General features: G+C 48.4%; 2 protein-coding genes across 3 annotated transcripts; one reads left to right on the top strand and one right to left on the bottom strand.

Moving 5' to 3' along the window:
* The first annotated feature begins 716 nt into the window (after window positions 1-716).
* LOC308326872 (uncharacterized protein) lies at window positions 717-8,253 on the top strand. Of its 2 annotated transcripts, none has more exons than XM_080779922.1 (5): window positions 717-823; window positions 4,298-4,429; window positions 5,032-5,316; window positions 6,312-6,874; window positions 7,855-8,253. In XM_080779922.1, exons 2-5 carry the CDS (start codon window positions 4,324-4,326, stop codon window positions 8,170-8,172), a joined length of 1,272 nt encoding a protein of 423 aa, XP_080636048.1. In that variant the 5' UTR covers window positions 717-823; window positions 4,298-4,323; the 3' UTR covers window positions 8,173-8,253. The 2 variants fall into 2 exon arrangements, with proteins under 2 accessions (XP_080636048.1, XP_080636049.1); XM_080779923.1 differs by having other exon boundaries at window positions 785-827.
* A 3,366-nt stretch (window positions 8,254-11,619) lies between these two features.
* Window positions 11,620-17,013, bottom strand: LOC308327687 (brefeldin A-inhibited guanine nucleotide-exchange protein 2-like; the record flags this gene model as incomplete). The annotated part of the gene is made up of 1 exon (XM_080781212.1): window positions 11,620-17,013. One exon carries the CDS (start codon window positions 17,011-17,013, stop codon window positions 11,620-11,622), a length of 5,394 nt encoding a protein of 1,797 aa, XP_080637338.1.
* Window positions 17,014-18,632: the final 1,619 nt, after the last annotated feature.

Genomic DNA, 18,632 nt, shown 5'->3' with positions numbered 1-18,632 from the left:
AAGACTTATCTAAAATAAAGGGATTTAAGATCATTACAGCTGGGCTGTTCCCTGAGTCCAGTGCATGCTGTCGCACGGAGCCGCCATTGGACTGGTCCCATGAAGTGAACAGCGATGTTGTAAGTTAACTCTCCAATTTGTACCACTATAGGCCTATACTGCAACACACTACTATACAAACTGGTATCATTTTCAAAGGTAATTTAAGAGGCAACATTTGTGAACATGGCCACTCTACAAGCTCAATGTGACAATTGGCATTGTTGAGCTTTTAGATCGGCTATTTTCACTATTTATCTGTGGAACCCAAACAATATAATTGTAATGAATGGCTCAATTCCCTTTACATTCTCATATGGGGGGAGTCCCACTGTCTGGTGCTCCATATCACAGTCTTTTGTGTTCAATGTTGGCACTGGTGCCAAAGGTTGCCTACCTACCCCATATAATAATAATAGATAATATAATAATACTATAAAGTACATATTTATTTAAGTACTGTTCTTAATTAACAAATAAGCAGAAAGCGCCTTTTTGTTTTGTTTGTACTAGGCCTATATTCAATTTCAAATATATGAAACGTACGTACGGTCCCTTGCCAGTGGAGGGCAGCATTTTACACTTCGCAGTGTGTACAGCCTGCCGGAACCAGAAGAAGAGGCGACGGCGTTATTATTATGAGAGAAAGATAAATGAAAATCATCATATTATGGTGTGTGAGCTCCGACTGACTGACTGATGTTACTTTGCAATACAATGAAATTATAAACACTGTTGTTGAGGACAGTTAGCAGCCCTGCCCAACCAACCTTAAACACGGCATGTAGGTAAGATGAACTGATTCATGTTGTGTTTTATACAAACATCTAACATCTTTATCCCACGATTTAGAGACTCGTAGTGGGTTTTTTCCTCCCCGATTCTGACGATATCACTCGTCAAAATCGAAAAGAAAACGCTACGAGAGTCTAAATCTTTGGTCTGATCGTATTGCTGTAGATTCAGGGTCGGATCATTCATTCACTCCTTTATTTTTTAGTGCCGACAAAAAGTCTGTTCGGGAAGAGTCCCCGAACCGTAGTCGATTCATAGTCGTACTCGAGTCGTAGTCGTACTCGTACTGTCTCCCTCCACGGCCAAAGCTTGTAAATATTGGCGGTCCTTGACATGAAAGTGTCCGGGAATCAAGCTGCGCGCAGCGGATACACATCTGACTGGCCCTCGCTGTGTGGAGGTGTGTCCTCCAGCCAGCTGTGCTGTGCTGTACACAGTGTGGCGTTGTAGAGTGGTGTGGTGTGTTGTGTTATCTGTTGTGGTGTGTTGTCTTGTCTGTTGTGGTGTGTTGTCTGTGTTGTGTTAATTGCCTTGTCTGTTGTGTGGTTTCACTGGTGTGTTTGTTGTGTTGTCTTGTCTGTTGTGGTGTCATGTGGTATACTCAGTTACACAGACAGGTTGTGTCAGTGTGTGCATGGTTTCAAATGCGGCCTGTTGTTAATAACGTGATGCGTTGTGGGGAACAGAGGTATCTTGTGTTTTTGAGAGGTGCTAGAGTCGCTAGACACTCCTATAGATAGCTATGTCTGTCCCTGTGTCTGTCCGTCCGAGTACGGAAATAGCGTTTGTTGACCACCATGTGTCACTGTTGCGCAGCCTAACACACACACACACAGGCCAGGGGGGAGGGCTTGCCTTGTACAGTCCAGCACACGTACAGTACAGGGTCTGATTGTGTTTAAGTGAAAGGGTTTGTGTATAGCCTAGCATAAGTTTGTAATTATTTTAGTATTTTATATTTTATTGAAGACACAACCTTGTTGCATGGGGAGGGCAGAAGACAGCCAAACCATGTGACTCCCATTGGTAAGGCATCGAGGCGGCCATGACACACAGAACACGCAGGACACAAATTGTGTCTTAGGTGTGAGTGAGGCCTTAAAGGCCTATTCATAGTCTGGATTTTCGGTGGTGAGCTGACCACCGCTGAGTCCACCGCTGACCACCGCGAAATAACGTTGAGCGGTGGTGAGTAAAAACAGAGAGAAGGGCTGGAGCGGTGGTGGCGGTGGTTTGCTCTTCACCGCGGCTCAGTGACGTCATGTTGTAGTTCGGTGATCACCTATAACCACCGAAAATCCAGACTATGAATGAGCCTTTAGTCTTATACAACAACACTGCAGCCAGACCGCACGGCAAGCGAGAGGCAGCCGGCTACTGCCCGCTCTGCGGCGCTCACCTTCCGGACACAAGCATTTGGAAATTGCCAATTGGCTTGTGTGTGTGTGTGTGTGTGTGTGTGTGTGTGTGTGTGTCTCTTCCAAGCTCCCAGTGTTTCCTCTTGGCTTCGACGCAGACGAACCCCCTTTTGAATGTAACCTCAAAGGGGTTAAGTGTCAAACGCGTTCTGTGCTCATCAAAGACAGCCATCACTTTGATAGCTGCAGCGGATTCTGTTTCTACCCCAGTAAGGCCAGTATGCCTTTGAAGTTCTAAGAGGGATCAATTAAGAGCTCCAGGCGAGCTCCCTGCAATGAGTGTGATTTTTATTTCCTTCTCTATCCTCTGCAATACTAGGAAAATGAAAGACAGACTACCTCTGTTGTGTATAGTACAGAAAAAAATGGTCTGTTACTATGTTCTTAATATTTCTTAATATTTCTTAATACACAGCTGAACCGATCATGTGCACACACCCGGATTCAGGATCTTTGTAGCCCGATCTGCTGTATATGATATATTCTGTTCACAGAAGTTCAGGACTGAGTAGGCTGCCTACCACACTGGAGTTAGTAGTTAGCTCTGGCTTGTTCTTTATTTCCATGCCTTTGCCTTACTGATCCACCCAAAATCTACCCCTGTCATGCAATTTGACTCGTATTCCCCTTTGAACTTCAAAGGGGTTTGCATCAAACACATTCTGTGCTCATTATAGCTCCGCTTGGAACCTCACTATGCTCTTAGCTCGGAGAAGAGGCTCCGTATAGATAGGTGTCCATCGGTAGAACTTGAGCCGTCCAAAAACGGTGGCGAAGTATGGAGTCAAATTAGTGAAATTACGTGAAATTGAAAGGTTTCCGAATCTGTAATGTGACTCCATAGAGAAGACCCTTTTTGCAGTAACGTTTCCAAAAAGTAAAGGTATTTTCGGCGAGCTACAGATGATAAACTTAGGAGAGGCACGTACATTTTTAGACGGCGGTGAATCAACTGCTTAAATCGGGCTTAAATTGCATGTCAGCCTGTGGCCAGTCAACCCCTGTCTATATGCGCAGTACTACCGCTTCCGTAAGATTGCATTGGGAAAACATGGTACTGGCTGACTTCATAAGCTATGTATGTATATGTACTGTAGGTAAGTGGGTGTTTGCACTCCTCATGCATTGAAGGAAGCATGAGATCAGTCCGTTGCTCTCCCCAAGTTGGCAGAGGGAGTGTGCCGCCCAGGATTACGTAGACCAGGGGCGCCCATACTTTATTGACTTGAGAGCTACCTTCAAAATGCCCAGCTAAATGAGATCTACCCACCCAAAATCTTTCTGAAAATAGTTTAAAAAAAATGTACCTTTGGAATAGTGGCATGGCGTTGATCTCACATATATAGAAGGGTGAAAATGGAATTGGTTGTTTTTTTAGTAGGCCTATATAACTTTGTAATGTTACTGAGGTTTGTGCGCAACACTTTTGAAAACATAGATCATCTTACATTGTAGGTTTGAGCTGAGAGGCCCTTTTTGATGAGTCAAGTGGCCTTATTTCAAGTGGCAGATGCCTATTTTAAATTTAAATTATATATATTTTTTGATCTACCTGCACAGCCTTTGTGATCTACTGGTAGATCACGATCTACCTTTTGGGCACCGCTGACGTAGACAATTGACACTAGGTGGAAAAAATGGGTTACAAAAACCGAGGGATACAAATGAAAAACAAAAATCATAATAAATCTATATTTTGTCTCTATCAGACCATTATTTTGTGCTTGACTAGTGTACCCCTGTGTGACCATAAACATTTGATGCTGTGTCAAAAATATTTGAAAACTGAAAGGGAAAAAAAGGGTATTTATTAAATATAGTAGACTATATAATTTAAATGTTCAGATTGATTAACAGAATTGTTTGCACAGCAGGAGTCAAAACTTTTCATACATTTTTCCTTAACTTAAGTTAAGCATGAGTTCTTTAGCATAATATCAGGATTCACGTTTTGGAGAGTCGTGCTAAGGCCATTTTGTATTATATTGTTATTCTTGACACAACTATGTCTCCAGTTATTAAAGTCCTTATTCACTACATTTCAGAGCGGTGTGTGTGGAGTCCAGACTGCATGGTGAAGATGAACTCTCCAGACTCAGCCAGGGACGATTCTATTAAACGAGAACCTGAAGACATTTCTATTAAACAGGAGGAACCTGAAGACCACTCACACCTCAGTAAGTTTCATGTGCGCTTCCTTTCTTTAATATTTTCTGTTCTGTAAGGCTGCCACAATAGAGCACCGAAGTCCTGACGTAACTCGCTCATCCCGACGATTCCCGTGGTTCGCGGAAGTAATTTCTCTATGGAGAATAACATGGGGTGATCTTAATATCGTCTACTACAAGCTACTATAAGCGTTGTGGTCCAAAAATAAACAAGCTGTCTCTGCGTTATTGTCAGGGAGGTGTCTCTGTATCCTCTGCAACAGTCAGTCATATGATACAGTCTGCTTCTAGCGAAAATCTAACTAATTCAGCAGCAGTAACATTAGCGTTTTCTCTCAGTCAGTTGATTCTTCATATCCATATGAGTGAAGCGGCCGGGGTGACATGTTTATTTTTCAAACACAGTTGTTGTATGTAAAATCGCCCTATGGGGATTTCAATGTAACTAAACAAATACATGAACCTGTGTACTGGCGCCCTCTACTGAAAGTGACGTCAGACTTCGGTGCTCTATGTCTTATTCTCACTATACAATAATAATGGCAAAATAAATATAGCTGCAAGCAGCAATAACGGGACCAATTGCAATCATGTTATTCTTCGCCTCCTAGACATCCTGCACGTGGTTGTGTGTAAAGAGGAGGATTCTATTGAACGGGAGAGGAGCCCCAGTCTGCTCCAGGAGGAACCAGAGCCTCCACACATTAAAGAGGAACAGGAGGAGCTACTTCAAAGACCAGAGGATCCCGATGGGTCAATTTTGACATTAGTGAAAAGTGAACATGATGATGATGATGAAGATGTCTCTTCACACTTTTCTGAAGTCGAAGTTAAACTTGAATCTGACACTGAAGTCACTGAAGACAGTGATGATTGGGAGGAGGAGACTAGTGGAGGTTAGTCATTGAAAATCACACTCGTGTGAAGTGAGGGGCACCTCATTTTTTTTTTTTTTTTTTTTTTTTATATATTTTTTATCCCACGATTTTGTAACCCATTTTTCACCCCTGTGTCAATCATCTAATGTGATCCTGGGCTCTACACACCCTCCACCAACCTAGTCCCCATGTATGGGGGACAAGGGGAGAGCAACGGACTTGAACTCATGCCTCCTTCATGCCTGAGTGTTATGCACCTCATTTCTTTAAACAAACTTGTACTCTAAACAAACATTAAAAGTCCATACTCTTGGCTGCCACATGACGTCACGTGGGGGGGTCTGTTCTTTTTACGTCATTAAAAGTCCATAGACTTGGCTGCCACATGACGTAATTTCTGAAAGTCAGACATTAAAGGAGCTAGCGCCCGTCGAATACTACATGCGTGGGTAAAACTGTGAGTTGGCATAATGACTAAATTAGAGGGAGAATATAAAGATGAATAATTAAATAAAGTGATTAACGGAGATGATGGAGGCTTTTCAATTGTTTCAATAGAGCGTTGCAGTCCCGCCCCCTTGAGAGACCCGGAAAAGATATCCCGTTAATTTTCCTCATAGACTTTTCAGAAAGTATTTATTTAAAGACGTTTACGCCGCGGACAAAGCCAACTCGTGACAAATCATGACAACAAAATTGTTCAGGCCCAACAAAGAATTAGAAAGTAGAAAAAAACGTCAGGTTACAACAATTTTTGTTGTTTTTCTTCATTGTAATTATTTGTTTGGTCCAATATATTGTGTGTGTTGGCATGATTTGTCACGACAAGAGTTGGCTTCGTACGACGCTTAAAAGGTCTGAAAACGTTTTGAAATGTCTATGTGAAAAATGCATTGGGATTCATTTCCTGGGCCTGGCGTCGTCATGAAAGGGGGCGGGACTGCGTGACGCTCTATACTGACCGTTTATAACCCCCCCTCCTCTCTATCCCTCTCTCTCTCTCTCTGTCTCAGGAGTGATGTCCCAGTCCTCCCAGACTCGGTTCTTCTCCTGCTCCGAGTGTTCATACTCCTTCACGTCTCAGGACTTCTTATATAAACACATCAAGAGGAGCCACAACGACCTCTACTGCCAAATGTTGAGGAGCAACGGACAGCAGATCACCACCTCGGCAGCCGCCAGTGGGCAAATCATTGACTCCGTGACCAGCCGGCAACGAAAAGCAGACACAGACCAACCGACATCATCCTCCGGTCACGGAGAACAGTCCACCGACGCTTCAGCCGAACCGGGGGAAGCACCACCGCCGCCGCCGCCGACAACAACAACATTACCCGGCAGGAAACCCCACGTCTGCAAGTTCTGCGAGAAGGGCTTCGGCAAGTCGGACAGCCTGACGAGACACCAGCGCGTCCACACCGGAGAGAAACCCTTCCGCTGCGAGCGCTGCGACAAGGGCTTCAGTCAGGCGGCGCAGCTCAAGACGCACCGCCAGCGCTTCCACACGGCGGGAGAGAGGAAACCGTTCCGCTGCGAGCGCTGCGACAAGGGCTTCAGCGTGCTGAGTCATCTGAAGGTAGGGTGCGCTCTGCGACAAGGTGATGGTGATGAATATCGTATTGTGAAAAAAAACTCTCCACGATATACCTTTTCAGAGATATTGTATATAGTGATACAGTGAATGCGCATTCTATGATTTGCAGTTCTATACCTTAACTGTTAAGGTATAGAACTGCAAATCACTAAGGTATACACGTCTTTTCTAATCAAACTGTGGGGAGTTAGGTCCTTTTCAAATATATCAGACGACATTGCTGTTATTAAATTCTTATAACGTTTGGCCTTTCCTTCTTCAGCAAGACAGCAATGTTCTGTCTTAATTTCTGACTTAGGGTCGATTCATACTCCTATTTTAGATCCGAATAAAAGTCGGTTCGGCGCTGTAGAGCCTACAATTTGACGTCATTTGAGGTTCGGGGGGGCGGGTACCGTCCTAAAGTCGTCTCTTCGGTGCTACTGAAATTTTCTGACGAGCCGAAATCATTTCGGCACTACAGCGCCGAAACAGGAGTATGAATCGGCCCTTAACCTAGCATCTCGTTTGGAATATAAAGGCTTCTAGAAAGACTTTAGATGGCACAGCGTGAGGTAAGAACGGAAGATTATGCCTCCCGGTTTTGGGGGGTAATGGAAGATGGGGCTTTTCGCACTCTAGCTCCATTATTATGAAAGATTCACCGGCAAAAGAAGTGTTTATAATTTATACTTTTGTAGAACGATGGTTTCGTTTCATTTAATGTTCTGTTACTTCTTTTTATTTTAGTTTCTGTTACGTTGTAGGTTGTTTTACTGTTTTACTGTTTTCCCCCGCTAAAGAACTTATTTGTCTGGAAGCAACGCTGCCAAAATACGTATATTCAGTTGTATAAATGATATCCTGGCATGTCATATATTTATCCTGGCGGGGAAACGGTTAAGTAAGTTGAACAATAATCCCTAAAAAAAATATCCTGATATTATATATATCTATATTATCGACCCACCCCTTTTCCAAAGGACCACCAGCGCGTGCACACCGGGGAGAAACCCTTCCACTGCAAATACTGCGACGAGAGCTTCGCCTGGTCGGCCACGCTGAAGAGACACCAGCAGTACGTCCACACGGGCGCCGACAACCCCGACCCCTTCCGCTGCGAGAGCTGCGAGAAGAGCTTCACCACGGCCTCCTCGCTGAAGAGACACCGCGCCGTCCACGCCGGAGAGGGGCTCTACCGCTGCGAGGACTGCGACAGGACCTTCAGTAAGTTGGGCTCTCTGAAAACGCACCGGCGCATCCACTTCTTCCAGGGAAAGAAACGCTCCACCGTGGATTAGCTCCCCTTGGGGGAGGGAGGATCACACTGTAGGACGGTCGGGTATTATTTTGGTATATACAGTAGGAGGGAGGTGGTTGGGATGTAAGATATTATGGATGTTTTTTAACAGTTTAACAGTGATGCTTAGGACGGAGATTAAGGATATCAAAACCGAACGCATCGCTCCACAGCCTGGGAGCGCCTGTTGCGCAATCCTCGATGTCACACGACAGTGGGACGTCATCGAAAATGTCTCCCCCCCCCCCCCCCTGTTTAGCCAACGAGACCGAAAATCTTAAGGCCTATTCATAGTCTGGATTTGCGGTGGTGAGCTGACCACCGCTACCACCGCTGACCACCGCGAAATAACGTGAGTAAAAACAGAGAGAAGGGCTGGAGCGGTGGCGGTGGTTTGCTCTTCACCGCGGCTCGTGACGTCATTTCGGTGGTCACCTAACCACCGAAAATCCAGACTATGTATGAGCCTTTAATCTTAATAACTCGCAATCTAAATCATCCCGTCTAATTCCAAGAAAAAATCATGTGTTAGACGCCCCCCCCCCCCGCTGTCCAGTCGCTAGTAGCGGTAGATTTAATCATACCTCGCCGTTAGAGTGTTTTGGCTACATTTATCTGCTACACCCACATCCGGTTATAACATCCGCTCCGTCGGTAAAAGTGCTTCACTGCTATAAATCGCTGGGCACATTTATTTACTGGATTAATAACCCTGGACAATTAAGGTGTTAAAACACCATTGCACATAAAAACGACTCCAGGGTGTCTAATGAAGTATACTGTCACCTCATAGACACATGAAAAACTGGAAAAACTCCAACTTTAATGTTGGAGTGCTTGGGGACTTACCAAAGTTGTATTGCCGTATGTCCCGCCTTGGTCAAGGGCACTGGCCAGGAGTATGTACTTGTATGTACCCCCTTGGTCAAGGGCACTGGCCAGGAGTATGTACTTGTATGTACCCCCTTGGTCAAGGGCACTGGCCAGGAGTATGTACTTGTATGTACCCCCTTGGTCAAGGGCACTGGCCAGGAGTATGTACTTGTATGTACCCCCTTGGTCAAGGGCACTGGCCAGGAGTATGTACTTGTATGTACCCCCTTGGTCAAGGGCACTGTTTAGGAGTATGTACTTGTATGTACCCCCTTGGTCAAGGGCACTGGCCAGGAGTATGTACTTGTATGTACCCCCTTGGTCAAGGGCACTGGCCAGGAGTATGTACTTGTATGTACCCCCTTGGTCAAGGGCACTGGCCAGGAGTATACACTTGTCTTGTATCAGGTCCACAAATCACTGTGCTAATGACAATAGTAATAATAGAAATAAAAACCAAGGTGATGTTTACAAAAAAAGAATGACGTTACTGTTTTTTTCCCTCTCTTGTCCATGTATGTCGTTGCCGTGGGATAAGATTTTGTCCAGGGACCACTGCTTCAACCCATTAAAGGAGAATTCCATGCTAGAATGCTTTCTTATCTTTCTTACCTTTCTTTGTAGTTGTTACGTCCCCACCAAAGAGGTCCAGGTGTTATTTTGTGCAAAAGCTCCTTATTGGCTATTTCCCCTACCATAAGCCCTAAATGAATTGCATTGAATTGAATGTGAATGGAATGGGGCTATGGGGTGTTGTGCTAATTCGCTTATTTCCATCGCTCAAAATTATAATTTCTTTGTATATATCCTCTCTTCATAATGTAAATAATATCCCAAGCGGCACACTTTACTACTTCTTTTGATGGAAATAAGCGAATTAGCATAACACCAAATAGCCCTATTCAATTCCCATTCAATGCAATGCAATTCATTGAGGGCTTATGGTAGGGGAAATAGCCAATAAGGAGTTTTTGCACAAAAAAACACCTGGACCTCTTTGGTGGGGACGTAACGACTACAAAGAAAGGTAAGAAAGATAAGAAAGCATTATAGCATGTAATTCTCCTTCATCACTGTTCTGCTGTCATGAAAGTTTATAGTTAGAGAAATTCAAATAAAAAAATTCTGGGAGGAAAACAGAAACGGGGCGAGTCATCTTGTTACCATATAGCCTATATATAATCTATGGTGTCTCTCTCTCGTGCTCGCTCCTTGTAATGACGGCAGGAAGATGCAGCAGCCTCTGTGCGTAATGTGACTATATCGTTAGATTGGAAGACAATACAGTCTTGGCTGACGACACCAGTTGAAAGTAGAGTTCCCAAGCATTATGGTGATTTTTTTTTTTTAATTTTAACAATCTAGTTTAATTTAAAGAAATTAGCGAGATATGCCTTAGTAAAATGTCAGTGGTATTGGCTACCAACATGTATTTGTGTGCGCTCCGCGACGGGCACACATATAGATTTCATCGTCGGCTAATAAGTGTAATTTCGGGGGTCCTTGGCATGAAAGAAGTTTGAGAACCACGGCAATAAATTGTGTCATTATTTAAAGAAATAACATCCTCGCATGTTGTCAGTGAGTTATTTGATAAAACAATTAGAGAACTATAATGCTACTCTCCTACATAAAGAAAACGAAGTGTCACTGCTTAGTGCTTACAGTATGGTATGCCCTAATCTATTTTTGTAATACAGTTCCTATATTAGGGACCTGAAGCCGATTCAAAAGAATGTCATTGGTGCTCAAACTTTTTCATGTCAAGGAACCCCAAATATTATATGTATTTGGCTGCAGACCCCCATCTGAAAATATGTCGTTCCACGGACCTCCCAGAAGCAAAGATTTGAGTTAGAAACGTTCACTCTGAAATAATATACATTGAAAGATTTGCGGCACATTTTCACGATTTAAAAAAGAATAGCAGACCTACTAGCTTGTAGCACTTGTGGCACTTGGTGCCGTGCTACGAGCTTGTAGATCTGCTATTTTTCAATGGCTAAAGTATAACATAATGCTTAGAACACCAGAAGGGGTTCCCGCCCAGAATGGGTTAAAAAGGGGAGTTTGATTGGGAGGGGGGAAATCGTCATGATCCAGGGTGCGTAGATGAAGGCGATTTCTTTCCCTCTCCCAGCGGAGAGGGAACGGGAGGCAAAGAAACAAGAAGTACTTGAAAACAAAAAAGGAACAAAAAGTATGCCTAATTTTAAGTGCACTTGAGGCCACTTGGCTTTTTGGTGGTGTTCTTTTTTTTTATATATATATATATAAGGCACAAAGGCCAGGGCAGGAAGTGCCATCAAAAAACTCTAGACTCTAGATTGAAATAATTAATTAAATTTAAGGGGTAAAGATGCCGTATTTACAAATCCGATCCATGCTAAGCCCTGCACCAAAGTTCAGGGGAGTTGAGAATTCAGAATCTCAACAAATCTAAACGTATCTAAACATATTGACAAGAGAAAGAGGTGAAAGTGGTACAGTCTCTGATGAGAGACAGTGCTACTATACACTTTACAGGTGGTCTGTCTGGACCTCCATTCTCCCCCTTCTGGGAAATGGTTCCAGTTCAGGCCAGGGCAGAGTCTCCCCTACTCTTCTCCATCCGTTCCACACAGACGCTCACTCCCTTCTCCTCTGCGGTTGCTCCAGGGTGAGAGCCACCGGGAGCGCTCACACCCTTCTCCTCTGCGGTTGCTCCAGGGTGAGAGCCACCGGGAGCGCTGCTGATGTGGAAGACGGAGCCCACGCGCAGGAAGAAACGCTGCAGCGCGGCCCGCAGCTCCGGGCTCAGGTCAAAGTGCATGATGCGACACAGACGGCCGTAGCAGCGGGACATGAGGGGCTTGAACTTGCCGTCGGGCAGTCGCTGTGTCCCGGCGAGCAGCAGCATCAGCAGGCCGCTCCAGGCCTTCCTGTGGCTTTCCGAGGTCAGGCTCGCGAAGTGGGCGAGAGCGTCGCCGCACAGCCGCAGCAGGCGCGTCTCGGCCTCGGGCCACGAAGCCTGATGCCGGGCGTCGGAGTACACGCGGAATAGGATCCTCAGACTGCAGTCCAGACTGCCGGTCTCCTGCTCCTGCAGGAGGTTGGGTTTGGACTCTCGTTCGAGTGCGGCTCTGTGCTCACTGTTGGAGCTCAAGTCTTTGGCGAAGTCGTGTGACTCCGTCAGACAGTCGAGCAGCTTGAAGAGGTGCTGGGAGGACAGGTGTCTGTACATGCCCCGGTCGGAACCTGTCTCCACCACTCCCTCGACCTCGGCCTCTTCTAGATCGTTGTCTGCACCCTCCTTCTTGCCGGTATCTAAGAACACAATGTTGTCTATGGTCTGGATCAGCTCCCGCTGTACCACAGACTTTATCAGCAGACCTGCAAACAGCTTCTGGTCTGCGATGGCCTTGCCCTTCCAGCTGGACATCACCCGAGTGTCCGGGTCAACGTCTGTATGGTTGCCTTCGTCACATTCCTCTACCTGTCCGGCTGGTCTCCGCGTCGGCAGGACACGAGGGCTGGTGTACTGGACGATCTCCAGCATGCAGGAGCAGGCAACGTCCCACACCTCCGGGCTGAACTTCTTCCCATTGAGAATCACCAGCTTTCCCAGAAGGCTAGTAACTGAGCGCGCCAGCTGCTCGTTGCCTTGCCTGACACAGCGCTGTAGCTGTGTGCAGATGTCGCTTAGGAGAACCTCGCTGAGAGGCTCGTAGAACTGGGTGAACACGTCACAGATGGTGCCGTGCACCTGCTCCTCCATCGTCTTCGCCTGCTGCTCGGACAGATTCATGTTGTCGAGCATTCGGAAGACGATGCGGAGGAGGTCGCGCCACCACCGCTTCTCAAACGTGTGTCCATCGCTCTTCATGACCTCGTGCATGACCGCCAGGCCGGCGGTACCGACATCCAGCCTGCAGCCGTTGACGATGTGGGAGAGCTCAAACAGGACGGGGAACCAGCCTCGAACCCACACCCGGTCACCGGGGGCCACGGTCATGTCGTCACTCGTGTATTCCCCCAGAGCCTGTGGTCTCTCGGAGAGACATTTAGCACAGTGGCCTATGAGCTTGACAGCCTCCATGCTGGCGGAGTCGGGGAAAGCAGCGTTGCACACAAACTCCGACAGACATTTCACCGCGTCCTGGAACGAGTTGGCGGCCGCCTCAAAGTGCTGCTGGAAGGCGTTGGTGACCACGAGGCCCGTGGTCTGGAAGGCCAGCTCCACTATGGCCTCGTTATGGTCAGATGCCGCCTGGTGTAACACCGAGAAGATGTTCTTCCAGCCTGATCGGATGTTGGCCGCCTGGGAACTCACGATCTGGCCAACACACCTGATCAGCATATCCCTGGTTTTGGGAGATGTGTTCTCCTTCATGATGTGTTCAAATGGCTTAAGGAAGTCCTTCTGGAAACGGAAGTTGGCCAGCTCTCCTTTCTCCAGAAACTTAATGGACAGTTGTGTAAGAGAGACCACCGCAAATATGGCTATGTCCTCATTAGGGCTACAGCCTACCTTGCCAAAGTGGTCTCCTATGATCTGCCAGATCCTGGACCACTGCAGTCTGATGCGGTCCATGTTGTAGTAGGAAATCTCTACTATCTTCTGCATGCTGAACGTCCTGGATGGGTGGGCCGATGCCAGTTCATCCATGGAGACCATGCACAGGAGCCGCACAAAGTTGACAATTGTATTTCCATCTAGCCGTGTGGAGCCAGTGAAGATCCTGTCTACTGCAACGACTATACTCTGAGAGCTAGTCTCGCCCACAGACTCCTGGATGTGAGCAATCTGTTGTTTCCTGTCCTGGCTTCCCGCCACATGTCCCAGACCCAGGGGCATGAAATCAACGCCGCCCTCCAATCCTCCCTGAGCCTTCACCCTTGCGCCAATCAACTGGGCAAGCTCCAACTGGCTGATGCACCTCAGGATCTCGTGCCAGGAGTTTCCCAGGTAGTTGCCGTCCGTGTGGGCCACGGTAAGGAGGGTCCTGATGGTGTCGATGTTCTTCCGTTTCATCTCCGTGATGCTGGAGCTGGCCGTCAGCAGGCTGAACCTGGCCAGGGCCTGAACGTATGCTTCGCGCTCCAACTGCATGCTCAAGATGCAAGCAATTCTGATGGCACGGCGGATACCTTCCAGACAAAAGGATGTCACCTCTAGGTCATCGCAGTCTTGAAGGCCCACACTGAACGCTGCCAGCAAGGGAGTCCATGCCAGCTTAAACATGTTCCGGACATGCTCCATGTGTGTAGCACTGAAGGGGGACTGTGCCTGGCTCACGGCCTCCATCAGAGCCTTGGCCGTCTTGGACATCTGTTCCATCTCCAGGTTGTACAGCAGACAACGTTGCTTCTCACCGGCTACACAGAACCTGGGTGTGATGGAGTACTCCTTGGTCTCCTTCACAGCGACATTCTTGCCGGCAATCTCATCGTATATAGAAGACAGGTAGTCCTCCGGCAGGTTCTTGCTGTCATCGATGCCGTGGTTCATCTTTATGTACTGCTCCTTGGTCATGTTGTTCTTCACCTGAGGACTGTGCAGGTCTGTGGTCAGCATGATAATGGAGTACGCCAGGACATAAGCGGCATCTGCGCTTGCGAACTGCGTCTGTCCCTGGTTGCACTCCAGGTATCGAGCAGCAAAGCGCTCCATGAACCTGTCTATCTTCTGGGCCTCTCCGGGCAGCCCAAATCCCTCCAAGAAGGCTCTGAGTGCAGAGACAAAGTCTTGACCGCAGAAGTCCAGCTGGTTCACATAGCAGTGCATCACCTCCTTGTTTAGCTTGACGTTCTCCCCTAGGAACTCACCCACCTGGCTTGTATCCAGTCTCTTCTCCTTGCGGAGGAACTGTGCGATGTCCTCGGCTGTTCTTCCCAGCATGCCCTGGCCCTGCAGGTAATGGAGGCCTCTCGTCGGCTTCTTGTTGAACAGTTCAATACCGCGCTCCATGATATCCTGCTCTTGTACTTCAGACTGCTCTGGGTGCTCATCCTGCGAGTCCAACATATTGGTGGACACAGTGGAGTCCAAAGTGCTGCTGGCAATGTCCCTGTGGTTCTCAAGGGGCTCTAGCACTGTTTCCTCTGCATCCCCTGCATGCTCCTGGCCGAGGTTAGGCTGCAGGCTGGGTTCAACGTACATGTCCTTGCTCCACTCTACCATGCATGTGAGGATTGAGACCAGGCACTCCAGGCCCTTCTTACGCAAACTCAGCTCCTGTAGAGCACTGATTCCCAGCTCCTGTCCACTCCTGCCCTGAGCGATCTTAGAGAGGTTGTTTACCAGCCGCTCGAAGATGTTCATGGCGTTTGGGTCACAGTCGTAGTTCACGTAAATATACCCAACACATTGGACATCTGCACAGATGTGTCGGAGGGTCTGAATGACCGTCCACTTGTGCTCAAAGGTGCTGGAGGACGTCTCCAGGATGGTCAGAAGGATCTCCCTGAAAAACTCCTCGATCTGCATCTTGAGGTGAACGTTGAAGTGCGACAGCAGCGCCACGAAGATGGCGAGCGAGAGATGGAACACCTCGGGCACCGAGGAGACGCCGTTCTTGGACAGCGGAACGCACAGGTACTGCCGGACGGCCCTGACGAACATGTCGTGGGTGCGGAAGACCGGGCCGGCCCCCTGGAGCACGGAGAGCAGCAGCTCCATCGACACCACCTTGGAGCGCAGCTCGTGAGAATTGGGCACGTCTGACAGCGGCGTCATGGAGAGCTTGCAGAAGGTGCGCAGCAACAGGAAGGCGTCCTTCTGGAGCACGTGGGAGAAATGTGCGTCCGAGAGGCCCCCGTGCAGGGGCTCCGTGTCCGGCATGTCCGCGGAGGACACAAACGCACAGTCTTCTGTGACGCCGGCGTCGATCTGCTGGCCCTGGGGGAGAATAACCTGGGTGTGCTCGGGGACGGGATGGGGTGCGTGGTTATCTCCTGGTCCAGTCTGTATCTGTGACGACAGTGAGGTCTCTGCTGCCTGCTCTGCCTCGGTATCTGTCGGTTCCGCTGCGTCGCTCTCCGAACTCCGCGATCCTTCTTCTGCCGTCGTCCACGTCGCGGCGGTGGCTGTCTCTACCACGCCTTCGATTTCAAACGCTGTGTCTGAAGTCGGCGCGGTCTGATCTTCCCCATCCGCGCCGTCAACCCGTGCCTTATCGCTCTCCATCTCCACATTGATGCATGGTGCGTCCTGCAGGGTCCATGCTGGAGGTGTCGGCGAGTGGTCAGCTGTGGTAGTCGTGGTGGAGTCTGTGAGGTCTGGAGTGGCGGCGACTGCAGGAGAAGTCGAGCTGTTGATCTCCGCGTCTGGGGTCTGGTCAGAACGGGCCGAGGTAGACGACCTCTGGCCTCCTGGTGCCGGGGCCTCCAGGGCCTCCGCCTGGCTCTCCATGCGCGCGAAGACGACGCTGACCATCTGCGCGAGCGCGCCCCTGGCCGTGGTCTGGTTGATGAGGTTGCGGCTCGCCACGTAGACGGTGTAGCACGTCCGGACCGCCAGCACCATGGTGCCCTCGTGGACCCGCGTGTGGGGAGAGGTGACCACCGTCAGCAGGGCCTTGATGACCTGCAGCTGGACGCCCTCGTCCGTCTCGGGACCCCGGAAGCAGTCGCAGATGGTCTCCACCAGGCGGTCGATCAGCCGCCGCCTCTTGCCTCCCGGGGGCGGCGTCGTCCCGTCCGGGGAGTTCCCCGTCAGGTGGCCGTACGCGATCTGCTTCTGCAGGCAGTCCAGAGCCGTGCTGACGATCCGCGGGCACTCGGAGCGGCAGGCCAGCATGAAGGCCGGCACGTATTTGTCGCCGGCCGCCGCGGCGGTGGCGTCTTTTCTCTTCTCGAGCTCCTCCGCCTTCATCTCGTCCCGCGCCTCCCGGCAGGCCTTGTGCAGCTGGCTGTGCTGGCTCTTTGCCAGCTCCTTCTTGTCCGACAGGATCTCGTCCAGCGCCCGGGACACGGTGGACAGAAACATGCTCGTGTTGTCCGTCGCGTTAACCGCCGCGATGTCCGACGAGGTCGACGAGTCAGAAAAGGGTCGACATCGCACGGGTTTTTGCAAAATGCGGTGGAAATAAAGTCTCCTTGGTTGTTAAGCGCGCGGACTGGCACAGAGTGTCCTCACGTAGACCAAAGTACTGTATAGTAGAGGCATAGATATCAGAGTGACATATCCATCACATTTTATATAGGCTGGCCACAGCTATGGTCTGATGTCACATCACATACTGTACTTATTGCCTGCCCAGTGTCCAGTATAGAGCTGGCCTATCATTATGACGTCTGCACAGACTCCATATTTTTTTTAATATATTAGCGCTCCTCAATCTATAATTGCGGCTAGCTGTTAGCATATAAACCCCCAATTTGAAAATCCTCCTTTCAACTGGTTTGCACTGTGATTATCATTTTGCAATCCCATAGTTGGAACGGTGGGGCGTTGCTATAGGAACCGGATCAATGTTAAAAGCTTCCGTAGCCAGGCCTCAACCAGGTCGTTGGGGTACGTATATATATATATATATATATATATATATATATATATATATATATATATATATATATAATTTAACATTTGTGGAGTTGGTCACCTGACCAAAAGCGGTTGACAGAAACTGGTCGACATGTTCTGTTGCCCGAACAGGGGCAGAAACAAGGCCACAACCACGCTATTTACACACACTACAACTCGCTTACAATTCGCAAACCTGGCAACACTGCCCTGTGTTCATGCTGTTGTCAGAGGCCCGCCCCCGGCTCACACGTCACTATTTTCTCCGTCTCTCAGCTCGCAATCGGCAGCCATCTTGCTTTTTAGGGCTCTCGCAGGATAACAGACAGAAGGAAGGGGAGAAATTATTGGCTCACTATTTTGCTTATCACTTCTAAATCCCTGTATTTACAAAATAAAACACTCAGCGAATCCCTTAGTTAAATCAACATTGTTCATTGTCACTACTTGGATTGTGCCGAAATATTTACGTTACACGTATAGCTTTTGCTATTTTCGCCTGCCAGCCAATGCCGACTACACACGCCTGCACACACACACACACACACACACACACAGGAATGGCTATACGCCAGCGAGACAGCAGTGCAGCACTTATAATTTTCAGTTTCATTACATAACTGTCTTTCTCAGCGTGCGCACGTGCGCACACAACATTATTCAAGTGAAATGCGTAACGCCAATATTGGGCTCATATAGGCTACCAATACACGACGAAATAACTGACAGGAGTGACGGTGCTGTGAGTAAACTGACAACGCTTTCTGACAGAGAGAGAGAGAGAGAAAGACAGAAAGACGTGTTAGAGTAACGCGCGCGAGCGAGAGAGAGAGAACGTCAGAGAGAGAGAGAGAGGGGGGGGGTAGGGGTGGGTCCCGAACCTCGGGACCAATCCGGTACCGAACCGAACATGCTCGAGTACCGGGTACCCATTACAATAATTACATTTCGGTTCTCTCTATCGGTTCCTGGGTGACACCCTGGCCTGCACGCACGCACATAAAACAGCTGATTATAATCAGATCATTTTACTCGGAGCGCCAGCAACAGAATGGACCGTGGTAATCGCTTCCTATTGTTGC

This window comes from Protomyctophum bolini (genome assembly GCF_963924005.1).
Source record: "Protomyctophum bolini genome assembly, chromosome: 13".
Classification (NCBI taxonomy): Eukaryota; Metazoa; Chordata; class Actinopteri; order Myctophiformes; family Myctophidae; genus Protomyctophum; species Protomyctophum bolini.
This window is presented reverse-complemented; position numbering and strand designations above follow the sequence as displayed.